Consider the following 12,673-nt stretch of genomic DNA (forward strand, 5'->3'; position numbering starts at 1 on the left):
CTATGATCCTAGTGGTGAGCTTATTTCTACCTCAAGGCTGGATTACTGCAAAATGCTCTGTGTGGGGCTGCCTTTAGGGCTGGCCTGGAAGCTTCAACTAGTGCAGAATGCTGGTAATGGGAACAGACTACTGCTAAGGCGCAGTCCCAGTGTTAAAAGATGGCTTCCCATCCACTGCTAGGCCAGGTTCAGGGTTCTTGTACTGGAGTACAAAGCCCTGGACAACAGAGGCCCAAGATTCCTTAAGGACCGCCTCAGCTCGTATGTCCTGGGTCCACTGCTAAGATAATCTGGGGGAGTGCTATTAGTGCTATCCCATGGACCAGACTCAAGTCACCGCAGAGCCATGCCTTCAACAAAATGGACAGAACCCTATGGAACCCCCTCCCACTAGAAATAAGGCAGGCAGTATCCTTGCCAAGTTTCAGCTGCCAGGTTAAACATGGCTTTGTTTCAGGAGGCCCTTGTAGCAAAAATGCAGTTAACAATATATTTTTCAGTGTTTTCATGTTTGTTCTAAATTTGGAGTTTCACATGTTTTAATCTTTGTAAACCACTTTGAAGCCCAGAGGTGGGGCATACTTAAAAAAATAAAAATACTGTATTGCTCAGATTTCAAAGCCACCTCCCACCATAGCTTTTTTTTCCCCCACCAGTGGCTCCCCGGTCTAAAAGCTGCATGTAAGCAGAGTCGAGGCCCACTGCTACTTCTGACCCAGGTTGAGTCCTACCGAGCTGCTCACAGAACACTTACCTCTTTGATCCTTTGTAAAAGAGGCAGCAGCCAGTCCTTGTTCACCTCACAGTGACTGTCTAGAAAGGTCAGAACACCTGCCTGTGCCACATCTGCTCCTCGAATGCGGGACCGGATCAAACCTGTCGAGATGCACACAAACTCAAGTGCCAGTCCGAGAGCCTTGAACCCCTAAGCAAGAAATTAGCTGCTAGCCAGGCATGCACACATAAGCAGTGGTGGCTGGTGCCCCTTGGACGGGGAGCTGGAGGAGCCAAGAGTAGGTGGTGCCAGAGACTATGTCGGGGAGAGCCAACTCATTCTAGCCTCGCCCCCATCCTCCTCCCTGCTGGGGTCTCCATGGCAATGCAGAGGCCAAGAAGGAAGAAGCCGATAGCCAGTGTTAATTCCTGTAAGTAACAAGACAGGCAGGTGGGGATAGCTGAGGGGAGAGTGGTTTTTGCAGGGCAGGGCCCCATTTGCCCTAAGAAAGCAGCCTCCACCAAAGCACTCTTCTCCCCATGCACATCCGCTCCTTCTACCACATTCATGCTCAGCCCCATCTAATCAGGAGAGGTCATGATCGTCTTATGCGCCCAGCACTTTTTTCTTCTAGAGACATATGACAACCCCTTTTTGTTTTGCAAGCTCCAGAAATGAAAGAGCTGGTTGAAAAGGAATGATTTGTGGCTAATTCACCCAATTCTTTTGGTTGTTGCTGGGGAAGGAACTGAGGATAGCTACACAGACATTTTCGGTTAGTTCTGAAGGACGATGGCCACCTACTGCACCAAAGGCTGCCAACCAAATGTCGCCTAAAACAACACTGGAAACAAACGTGGGGATTTCTTCCTGAGTGACGCCTCTGTGGTTTTTAAGGGGAACCATGATAGTGCAAGAAGATCCCTGCTGCATCAGACCAAAGGCCTATCTATTCCAGCATCCTGGTTTCATAGTGGCCAACCAGATGACCTACAGGAAGACTGCAAGTAAGACATGAGTACAGCAGCAGCATGAGGCAGCATCAGTTGTCCTCAAATAGGAAGCAGAAAGCAAAATATGTGCTGCTCTACCCAGCCTGTAATCGCTTCTCAAAGAGTTGGGCAACATGTTTATGGGGCATAGCATCCTTGTTCTCCGTTTACTGATAGCTGAAGTCATAGAATCGTAGAGTTGGAAGGGATCCAACCGTCTAGTCCAACCCTCCAAAGTCCTCTTTGGAGCCAACTGGCACCATATGGCAGAAGCTAGAAGAACAGGGCGGCAGTGACACAGATATGAATCGGTAGAATAATCATCTATGGGTTAAATGGATTAATCACTGGGGAGAAATTTTAATTGGTATGGACAAATTATAATCAGTTGGAATGAGAGTTAAGGGCTTTTCTGAAGCCAGTGTGTCACTGTAAAAGGGAAATGGGGGATGACCTTTCCTTCTAATAGCGAGTGACAACTTTGGTTAACGTAATCACACATTTTAATATAATTCCCCCAGTTTCTGAAAAGGGAACAATTTTTGACTTCTAATTGCTAATACATGAACATATTGAAATTTAATTGCTAAATCAGCTAAAATGAGTGCTCTTACAATCACAATACAATAATTCATACTGGATTCTCTGGTTCTGAAACCTCACATTCTACTATGATATTTCCTAAATTCCCAGTAGTGTTCTGTTCTGGTTGAGGAGATTTCACCCCTCCCATATCCAAGAATCTGCTGATGTTCTCTGCTAATTCTTCAGAGGGGAAGGGCAGTTTCTGCTCTCTACTTATTCCGCTCCAGCCTCACATCAAAGTGTCGGAGAGAGACTGAGTGTTAGAGAGAGATCGTGTGTATAGATAAGGTTGCTGCTAAGAGAAGCTGCAGACACTCAGTGCAGTTCATAATTTTTCGTTTAGACCTCATTTAGCTCTGTACACAGTTGTGTATTATAGTTGTAGATAGAATAAAGAAGATATTCTACAGAGCTGCTCTCCGAGTCGTTTATGCTCTGCTACACTCTGCTGTGCGACGACTGTCTTCTTGTTGGAGTGAATCCGGTGCTCACAACTCTAAGCTGTGAGTCCACAGCACTTTGACCTGTTCCTGTACAGAAGCTGGTCTCTGGAAGTGCTACCCAGCTCGCCTAGCCTAGTCGGGGCTGAAGTGTGTGAGTCCAGTTGGTGGCACTGGCTCAAGGGAGATGCTGACACTGGTACTCTACATTGTTGCTGTGTACTAGAAGCCTTGTTAAGGAATTGCTGGCAGTTGTTTCATCCTTTCCCCCCTGGATTAATCTGTGCATGTGGAGCAAGGCACAACTATCAGCATTAGAACAACATTGCAGCAGAAGGTGCTATTAGTGCACTGGAAGCTGGTATCTCAGCACATTTATGCCAAAGCAGCAATCCTTCCATAGAAGTAATATCTGTTGAATACAGTAGGACACACTTCCTTTTAAACATACATAGGATTGCACTGCTAATTTACTGTAGTATAACTGAGCCAGAATCTGACTTTAAAAACAAACAAACCACCTAATTGTCGTAGAATGCAGAATTACAAATATCTACATAGCCCACATCTGATTCACTTGTATTTATTATTTCTGAAAACCAAGGTTAGACTATGATTTTGGAGGGAAAGTGCACAGAGAGGTTTCCAGTAATAGCCCCTAGAGCCTGCTGTGGCAATATTCATCCTCTATATGTATCTACTTAATCTTTAAAATACAATTTAATTAAACGTATTTTTAAAAATCCCAGAGAGGCCGCCTGAGCCCATCTCGTCTGTTTCGTTAGAACAAACAGCTTTAAAAGGAAGACCCCGGGCATTGTTTCGCCTATTCTAATTTTCTGGCTAATAAGCTGCAGCTGAGACTCCCTGGATGTATTAATAGAGCAATCCCTTTAAACATGAGAGGGGGTGGGGGCGGGTCTATTTTAAGCTCTGACCCCCTTTTGAACATCTTAACTAGCGTACACTCCCTAGAGCCAATTTGAATGCCTAGTCGCCAGCCTCGTGAGAACTGGAACCTATTCATATAAGATATAGCATGTTTAGTAGGCCTTGTGAATCTGCACTCAAGCATCCTGGCACAGCAGAGCAGTCACTCGCATGCAAACTTTTCAGCTCAGCTAATTGCACGCTGGTCCAAGGAAACTGAGTCCACGAGTTCTTATCCTTAGAACAACCCTGTAAGGTAGGTTAGGTGGTGACTTGGCCCAAGGCCATTAAGAAGTCTCCATGTCTGAGCAGGTATTGCACTCAAAGATTCCTCAGTCCAAGTCCAGATCCACTACAAAATTGTGGCGCCACATTGAATGAATTATGGGTGGACCAGTTGCTTCAGCCACACAGCCAGTCTGAATAATGATTGAAGAGGCTGTTGGAATCAGCTTCCAAGTGGATCCCAACCTAGAGCTGGAAGATCAGTTTCCCCAGAAATTGTTTCTCTCTCTCTCTCTCTCTCTCTATATATATATATATATAAATTATTGAAGGTTTTTAACATATTCAGCACTGGAATCCAAACACATTTATAAAAAAGATAATAGTACAGGAAAAACCTATAGGCATCTGGTTGGCCACTGTGAGAACAGGATGCTGGACAAGTTGAGCTACTGGCCTGATCCAGCAGGCTCATCTTCTGTTCTTACATCAATTATCAGACACAATAAAGTACCACACAACAACATATTTATATCTCATGCTCAAGCACATTTATATAACCAGTTGTTTTTTTCCTACTATAAACATGGAACTGTGGACTTAATTCTTTCCTGACTGACATTTCTGTTTCCTGCAGGGAAAACTAACAATTCAAATCCATGGTAACCACACACAATCAACAATTCCATTTGTGTATTTTGCTATTTAAATGTGGGCACCTTTTCATACCCAAGTTCAAAATGTAAAGTGTGATTTGTTTCACGCTGCCAAGTCAACATGTTAATGATCCAGTTGTAATATCTAGAGAGAGCCAAGAACAGAGGGTGGTGCAAAGATCGAAGGTGCCACATGTGTATTGATGATGAGACCATCAAATGGTCTGTAAGGGGCAGTGTTGGGTAGGTTTTAGTCATGTTCCATTCAGTTTCCCCTGATGGGAAGTAGACCAGATTGGCAGAATTTGGTTACTGGTGAATGTTGATTTCACAGTACACTAACCTACGAAAATGAATTTTCAGCAGCAGTAATAGAAATTTCAGGTAGGCAAAGTAATAAATGCTGCGTGAAAACTAGGAATGTCAACAGATTAAAAGTTTTCCTTAAATAGAAAACTCATTTAACTCTTGGGCTGATTAATTTGCAAATTAAAGCCAATTATTTCAGTGTTAAGTTTCCCTTAACTAATAACACAATTACTTTTTTTTTAAAGTCACCTTAAAATAAACAAACTCTGTCATGAGATGCCTGGCAGCAATTTTTAGCAGCAATCAGGCCTTTCAGCAATCAGAGCAGCTGCCTCACCATTGTACTAGCTGAAATGGGGAAAGAAGGATGGAAAGTGGTGAAGGGAAGACCACATTTGTACCTGTGAGAGAAAGATGACTCATCTCATTAAAACCCATGTCCTCCTACCCATCTGGGCTCTACAAAAGCACAATGGAAGAGAACAGGACGGGGCAAGGGGAGATCACCAAAGGTGGTCACTGATGCATCAACAAAAAAAGAGGTCAAAAGAGGATTTGCACAGTATTTGCATGTGCTAATGTATGTATATAGATGCATACTCAGAAATGCTTAGTATAATTTAAAGAGAAATAAAAGAAATCTCACCACAGCGGGAAAGTCTCTGATCTGGTGACCTGGAGGCCTGCTCAGTTTGTTGTCCAAGTGCTAAGTGCTGATGGGCAATTTTAAGGTCCCTGCTGTCTCTTAGGAACATAGGAAACTGTCTTACACCGAGCCAGAACATTGCTCTCTGTGGTTCAGTATTGCCTGTGGAAAGTGGCAATAGCACTCCAGAGTTTCTACCTGGAGATGCAAGGGTTAAAACCAGGATGTTCTGCATGCAAAAGCTGTTGCTCTACCACTGACTGAAACTGAGATGTTGCCATGGTTCTTTATCTTCAGACCTGGCTCGAACTTGACCTTTTTTTTTTTCAAATACTGGGCTGTCCCCTGAGAACTCTTCAAAGAAAGGTCTCTAATCTGCAAAACAGAGTACATGGGCACCTTAAGGTAACCTGTACATGGGAGTCTCTTGGGCCTGATTCGAATCACATGGGAGGAGCCATGCTGAGACTCCACCCCATCCCAACATTTAACTCAATTTTCTAAAGGCCAATGTTGTCACATAGAGGGGCAGCTGTATACAGTAGGTTCCTTTCATGTTAGCCATGGTAGTTATCTCAGGAGTGGTGCTGCAATGACTCCTTACAGGTTTTCTGGTGATATGGGAAAGACACTGATGCAACAGATCCAACTCCACCAGAAAAACAGGAGTTCTGATAGGTGGCCTCCCTTCCAGTTTGGTTTGTCTGGGAGGAAATTGATGGAAGGGGGGAAATCAGAATAATTAGGGGTACAGCCTAGTTTGAATCACACTTCTCGTCCAGAAGACAAGTGGGCAGGAAGGAAATAAATGGATCTGCCAGCTTTCCTACTCTTAGTAGTGCATTCAAATATCTTCCTCTCTGCTGTTTTTAAAAGGTTGGAAGGAAGAGGGAGAAGATGGGAAGGGGTGGTCCCACAATGCTTCTAATTAAAACTAGATTAAAGCCTGCAATTAATACAGTCTCCCTATCAAATGTAGGTTTCAGCCAACATTGACTCCTAACATACAGGAATCAAGCACAATTTAAAAGCCTAGTTCAAACCTCCAATTAGAACAAAATATTTGAGAGCCTTTCAATGACCTGAATCAGTACTGAATGAAAAGAATAATACAGGCTATGGTTTCAGTCAATGTAATGATGATGGGCTGTGGGAGCCAGGAAGTCATGGCAAAGGCTTGTAGCACCACCTGGTGCCTTGCTGACCTCGGTGACCAGCATGTCCGTGCCTTACAATGTATTAGAATGTATTGACCTTAAATGGAGTTGTGTTTCCTCTGGGCAGTGATGACCCTATATGGTGTGGGTGGGTTTAAGCCATGACCGGATGAGGTAACGTGAGACACTGGAATGCAGCCATGCGGCTGGACAGAACAAAGGATAATAAAAGTGACCGGAGGAGAGGAGAAGATGTCTGAAATGAGCTGCCCTCCGTCCATGGAAATATTGCTGGCTCTCTGCGTCTTTATTTTATGCTAAACAAGCGCCAATTTGTAACGGCTGGCTCCGACAATGGGCTATAACTTCCAAATGCCCACCCTCTGCCTGAGCAAGAGCAGAGACATCAAAAGCCTCTATGAAAGCAAAAGCAAGTAACTTGTAAACGCAGGGACAGAAAGGGGGGGAAAGCCCATGAGAGGTATGGGCTCTAAGGACATGATTAGGACTTTGTCTCTTCCATGGAAGAGGAGAGGCTGCAGAACAGGGTGGAACTGTTCACCCATTCAGAGTGAAGACAGGAAACATTGCCCTCACTCTGGGTTGGCTTCATGGCTGTTATCACAGTCATAAGCAAATCCAATTGGCTGCATGACACATGAGATCATCTCACCGTGATTTCTGATTAGCTGGAACACAAGAACAAAGGATCCTCGTTCTTAAAAAGGCAGGTGCCAAAAGGGGCAGCAAACAGGAGAAGCAGGTGCCAAAAGGGGCAGCAAACAGGAGAAAACCGAGTGCTGGTGGTGGCTGGCTGTGTGCTTTATGGGCATGCCTTTCAGAGTACATTTCAACCCATGTAAAAGCCCCTTTTCATGCCATGTAAATTTAGCACAGCCCTAGGTAGAATAGGATAGCTACTAAATGGTAGCTTTGGAAAGCTCATATACATACCAAGGTAGAGCTGTTTCTCCTCCAGTGTGGTACAGGGTATGACTTTCTATAATCTGGCATGAACAATTAATGGTCACCCTGCTTTTCTAGCTTTCTGCAGTCTAACAGGGTATTCAGCCCAGGTAACAGGGACAAGTCACCCATGCTCTGTCTGTAGAGGGCACTTGATCATATTCCCCATGGGAATTGCCTTATGGGAGGAGACTGGGGGAAGGACAGTTTGTTCCAGGTCCTCAAAACAGGGAAGTTGCATATAGAATTGACATGAATCTTACTGTTCCAAATATTCCACTGATTCACGGGGAGATCCTTGTGGTTGGCATTGCTCTGTGCCTCAGTTTACCTTTGCTCAACCTGGGAGAGGGCGAGCCTTTCTGCCACTGTGAAGTTTCCGCTTAATAATTAACCACAACTGAGGCCGACTCCTGTTGTACGGGGCCCTGTTTGCTGGTTACTTATGATTTTAAACTGCTGCCATAAAAATAAATAAGCATTACACATACACAATTGAGCGTTTATTGATTATTTAATTCAAGGCAAGCTTTAATGGGACAGCATTTATATCCTTCAGTGGGCTCTGCTCAATTTTCCAAATTAGTATTGTAGCAGAGTACAACTTTCCAACTGGTTCAGAGAGGTTGCCCGAGCGGTAACCAAGATTTAATGGGCCCAAACCAGAATAGTTACAGACCAGCTTTGAATGTCACATTAAACCATAGTTAAAATAAACGATGATTTGTGTGACTGTGCAGTGGATGGCACTCAAATTTCAGGTGCTTCACTCTTCCCCCACTTCCATTGCTGCCACACTGCTAAGAAACAAACCATGGTTTAGCTTGGGCTCGTGGTTTATTGCTCTCCAAAGAAACCAAGATTAGACATCATGCTAAGCTAGACGGTGGTTTGTTTCCTGGGAGCAGCAGTAGCAGCAGGAGTAAAGCACTTTCAATTGCAGCAGCAGCAGCACCGCACATTCATAATAAACCATAGTTTATTTTAACTGTCGTTTTCTGTGACATGTGATCAAGCCCATAATCACAGCACGTGAGGGGAAATATTTAACTTTCTACAAAGAAGTCATTTCTGAAATGCAAGGTTCACTGTAGCCCTTCTTTAGTACCACAACAGCCATGTGAGAAGATGACTACTATTGTTCATGTATTGATGGAGAACTCAGGCTGAAAGGAAGAAGGATTATTAAGTGAATATTAAGTGAATCTTTCATTCCAGAGGCATTTGGAACCCATGTTCCTGTTATATGCTAGGCCATGGAATGTGATGTCAGCACGTGGCTTCCTGATAGGCTGTCAACCCTACCTGAATGGTGATTGCCTGGCCACACTTATGCATGCTAGGGAACCTATTGTTTAGAGACCACTGCAATGTGTTGTACATGGGGCTAGCTTTGAAAATGGACTGGAAACTGCAGCTGGTCCAAAACTAAGAATAAGGATCTGAGCTGGGGATGGGATATCCAATCATATGATGGCATTGTCTGAATCTACACTGACTATGTTTAACATTATTAGGATGATATTAGATACTGTCGTACCTTGGAAGTTGAACGGAATCCGTTCCAGAAGTCCATTCGACTTCCAAAACATTCAGAAATCAAAGTGCGGCTTCTGATTGGCTGCAGGAAGCTCCTGCAGCCAATTGGAAGCCGCAGAAGTTGCATCGGACATTTGGCTTCCAAAAAAAGTTCAAAAACCGGAACACTCACTTCCGGTTTTCAATTGTTTGGGCGCCAAAACATTTGGCAACTAAGCCATTTGAGATCCAAGGTGCAACTATATATTGTTAAGCTTGGGTTTGATCACAGAAACATGACCATTGACTACAATGCCATATGGTGTAACTAAGTTACATTTGAGTTTACAACCTTTGCACTGAGGTATGTGAATGTGGCCTCAACTGACTGGATTTTTATAGTTTGATCTTCTAGCATTTACTTTGTTTGCCTATTTGCAAAAATAACTAATGGAATGAAATTGTTATATCATTTGCAAAACAAAAACAATGAAAATGAAGTCAAAATTTCAGTAGGAGCTGTGTGGCCTAGTGGTTGCTGCCATGTTTCTGCCACATCAGTTATGGATTGCTTGCTGTTGCATCAATCTGTATGAGCACAGACTTTCAAGCTGTACAGAGTGCTGCATCAGGCATGGTTATAATGCAAATTATAATGTAAGTTATATATTAAGTCATGTAAGTAAATTATAAAAGGGTATATCAGCAAAGTATGCTACAAACACAACACCAAAAGACAGCCCCTGCCCCCCCAAAGGTCATTCATTTTGCCCTTCACCATATGCAGCTGGGCCACTGAGTTCTTACCTTCTCTTCTTCTGTTGCGCAAACATTTCACCTTGGGTAGCTTGATCAGCAAACGGCAGTCATCCGCTTTGGAAACACAAGCAGAGATCCATCCCATTTTCAAAACTTTTTTTTTTTACTTTCACAGACTTTCAGGGCAAAATAATAGCAGGTGAGTATTAAGGAGTTTGACAATGTGACACAGGGGGAAATGACCAATTGGCCCATTGGCTGCAGGAACACAGGAAATTACATCACAGGAGAATATCTGCCCCTAGGTGTCTGCAAGAACTTTCCCAGGGCGGGGGGACTAAAGTAAAATATTGAAAGGGGGAGCAGGCAAATGTTGGGTATAAGCAGCCTTGCATGCTTCCAGTTAGTAGAGGGCAAGCTTGAGACTAAGAGATAGTCAGGCAAAAGACACTTGGTGGTTTCCCACTAAAAACTTAAGCTCTGCTCCTTCCTCCTGCTTGCTCACCCCCCTTTTCTTTGCATGAGGATGCCATGAAGGTAGCTCCAAGGGATGACACGTCCCATTTTGGTGAAACAGGAAGTGCCGCCCTGCCGTGCTGCTGCGCTGTCTGCCCTGCCTCCACTGGCGACGGACAAGCGGCGCTGGAAAATGGCACTGACAAGGTCTTCCCAGCTTCTGGTGAGATCTTGCTGAAGTCTTGTGAGATCTCACTGGAAATCAGCACCAATGCTGCTTCTCCAACAGTGGTGGAGATGGAAGGCCAGCAGGGTGTCTGTGGGTGCTTCAACTGAGACACTGGCTTCAATTGAGAGCCTCTTCATGGGTAGGTTGGGCCTCGTAGCTCCAGTCATGTAGGATAAAACCCCAAGCCATCCTTGTGAGGATGACATAAATTTAAATAAGAAACCTTTTTTATTCAGCATTTGGACTCCTCTCTCTCTCTCTCTCTCTCTCTCTCTCTCTCTGTGTGTGTGTGTGTGTGTGTGTGTGTGTTTTTCCTTTTTAAGCAATGCAAGCAATGTGTGAATAAGACAGAATAGGTGGTGGAACTGAGTAACTTCAGGAAGCTGCAGCTTCCAAGCTTTTTAAAATTCTGCTATACAGTGGTACCTTGGTAGTCAAACGCCTTAGTTGTCGAACAAATTGGCTCCAGTTTCCGAATGTTTTTTGTAAGCCAAATGTCCGACGCAGCTTCAAATTTCATGTAGGAAGCTCCTGCAGCCAATCGGAAGCCGCACCTTGGTTTTCGAACCATTCCAGGAGTCGAATGGACTCCCGGAATGGATTAAATTCGAGAACCAAGGTACCACTGTATATGCATACAGATTATGAGCTAAAATTTTTAAAAAGAAGAAGAGTTTGGATTTGATATCCCGCCTTTCACTCCCTTTAAGGAGTCTCAAAGCGGCTAACATTCTCCTTTCCCTTCCTCCCCCACAACAAGCACTCTGTGAGATGAGTGGGGCTGAGAGACTTCAAAGAAATGTGACTGGCCCAAGGTCACCCAGCAGCTGCATGTGGAGGAGCGGAGACGCGAACCCGGTTCCCCAGATTACGAGACTACCGCTCTTAACCACTACACCACACTGGCTCTCAAAAAAACAAAACCTATCAGCTAATTTCTCAACAGCAACAAAAAACTGGGTGCCTATATATTTTGCCGCTTCTCTCAGTTTATACAAATGCTCGACATTTACTCTTACTCTCTCCTCCATGCATGCTGGGAATCTGTGGATTATGGTTCATTGGGGGGGGGGGCATTGTCCCCTTGCCCCACCATGGGCACCCAGGCCTGCCTTTCCAAGCATGTACACACATAGTTCTCCCCCCTTCCCTCCCTCGCCCCTCCCTCCCACATTCAAGTCTTAAAATGTCACTTACGGTCATCACTGAAATCATCTACCAATATAATTTCATGGACCAGATGCACTGGAGTTCGGTTCAGAACACTGAGGAAAGACCAGAAAAAAAATACAGGGCAGCATTTCAGCAGGAAAAATTAAGCCAGGAAAATAAAGCTCTGGACCAATTTTCCTCCAAGAGACAATTGGGTAGGTGGCTGAAGAGAGATTCGGAAATATCCTCATGTCAAACAGACCTGTTGTGACATGATGATAACCAACAGCTATATAAACCAGGAGAGGTGACAGGTTTATGTTAAAGTATCCAATGTCTCACATTATTGGAAAGTTGATTATGTGCGGAGGGGAAACCTACATATCGCAAGGACTCCAGGCATACCTGGGAAACTCGAGCCACTGGGAAATAAAAGAAGCAGCACTTTTATAAAAGGATAAAAGCAAAGTTGGCAAAGTTGTGCAAATAGGTCCCCAGGAACATTCTACAATATAGAGAGCAGGCAAAAACAGTGATAATACTATAGAGGCAAGGATACCTGCTTTTCTGTGGCTGATATCAAAGGATAGAAGGGATATCTAAAAGAACTTATAAGAAAATAGGGTTATTTTTAAGGCTGGACTTGGTGGGAATATCAACATTAGGAATAATAATAATAATAATAATAATAATAATAATAATAATAATAATAATTTATTATTTATACCCCGCCCATCAGGCTGGGTTTCCACAGCCACTCTGGGTGGCTTCTAACAAAATATTTAAAAATATATAAAAAGGAACAGGCCATTTCTGAGGAGGGGAAGATTGAGTGGATGTATTTAACTACCGTATTTTTCGCTCTATAGGATGCACCGGACCACAAGACGCACCTAGTTTTTAGAGGGGGAAATCAAGAAAAATATATTATCCCCCCC

At 43.8% G+C, this 12,673-nt stretch overlaps 1 protein-coding gene across 1 annotated transcript in view; it reads right to left on the minus strand.

The window, feature by feature from the left end:
- GALNT14 (polypeptide N-acetylgalactosaminyltransferase 14) overlaps positions 1–12,673 on the minus strand; it is a 254,532-nt gene that overhangs the window by 46,483 nt on the left and 195,376 nt on the right. The window contains exons 4-6 of the mRNA XM_053383010.1: positions 11,781–11,848; positions 9,947–10,012; positions 755–876 (exon numbers count right to left, since the gene is read on the minus strand). Coding sequence (XP_053238985.1) covers positions 755–876; positions 9,947–10,012; positions 11,781–11,848 — 256 coding nt within the window. The remainder of the gene's footprint in view (positions 1–754; positions 877–9,946; positions 10,013–11,780; positions 11,849–12,673) is intronic.

This window comes from Podarcis raffonei, chromosome 3 (genome assembly GCF_027172205.1).
Source record: "Podarcis raffonei isolate rPodRaf1 chromosome 3, rPodRaf1.pri, whole genome shotgun sequence".
In the NCBI taxonomy this organism is placed as follows: Eukaryota; Metazoa; Chordata; class Lepidosauria; order Squamata; family Lacertidae; genus Podarcis; species Podarcis raffonei.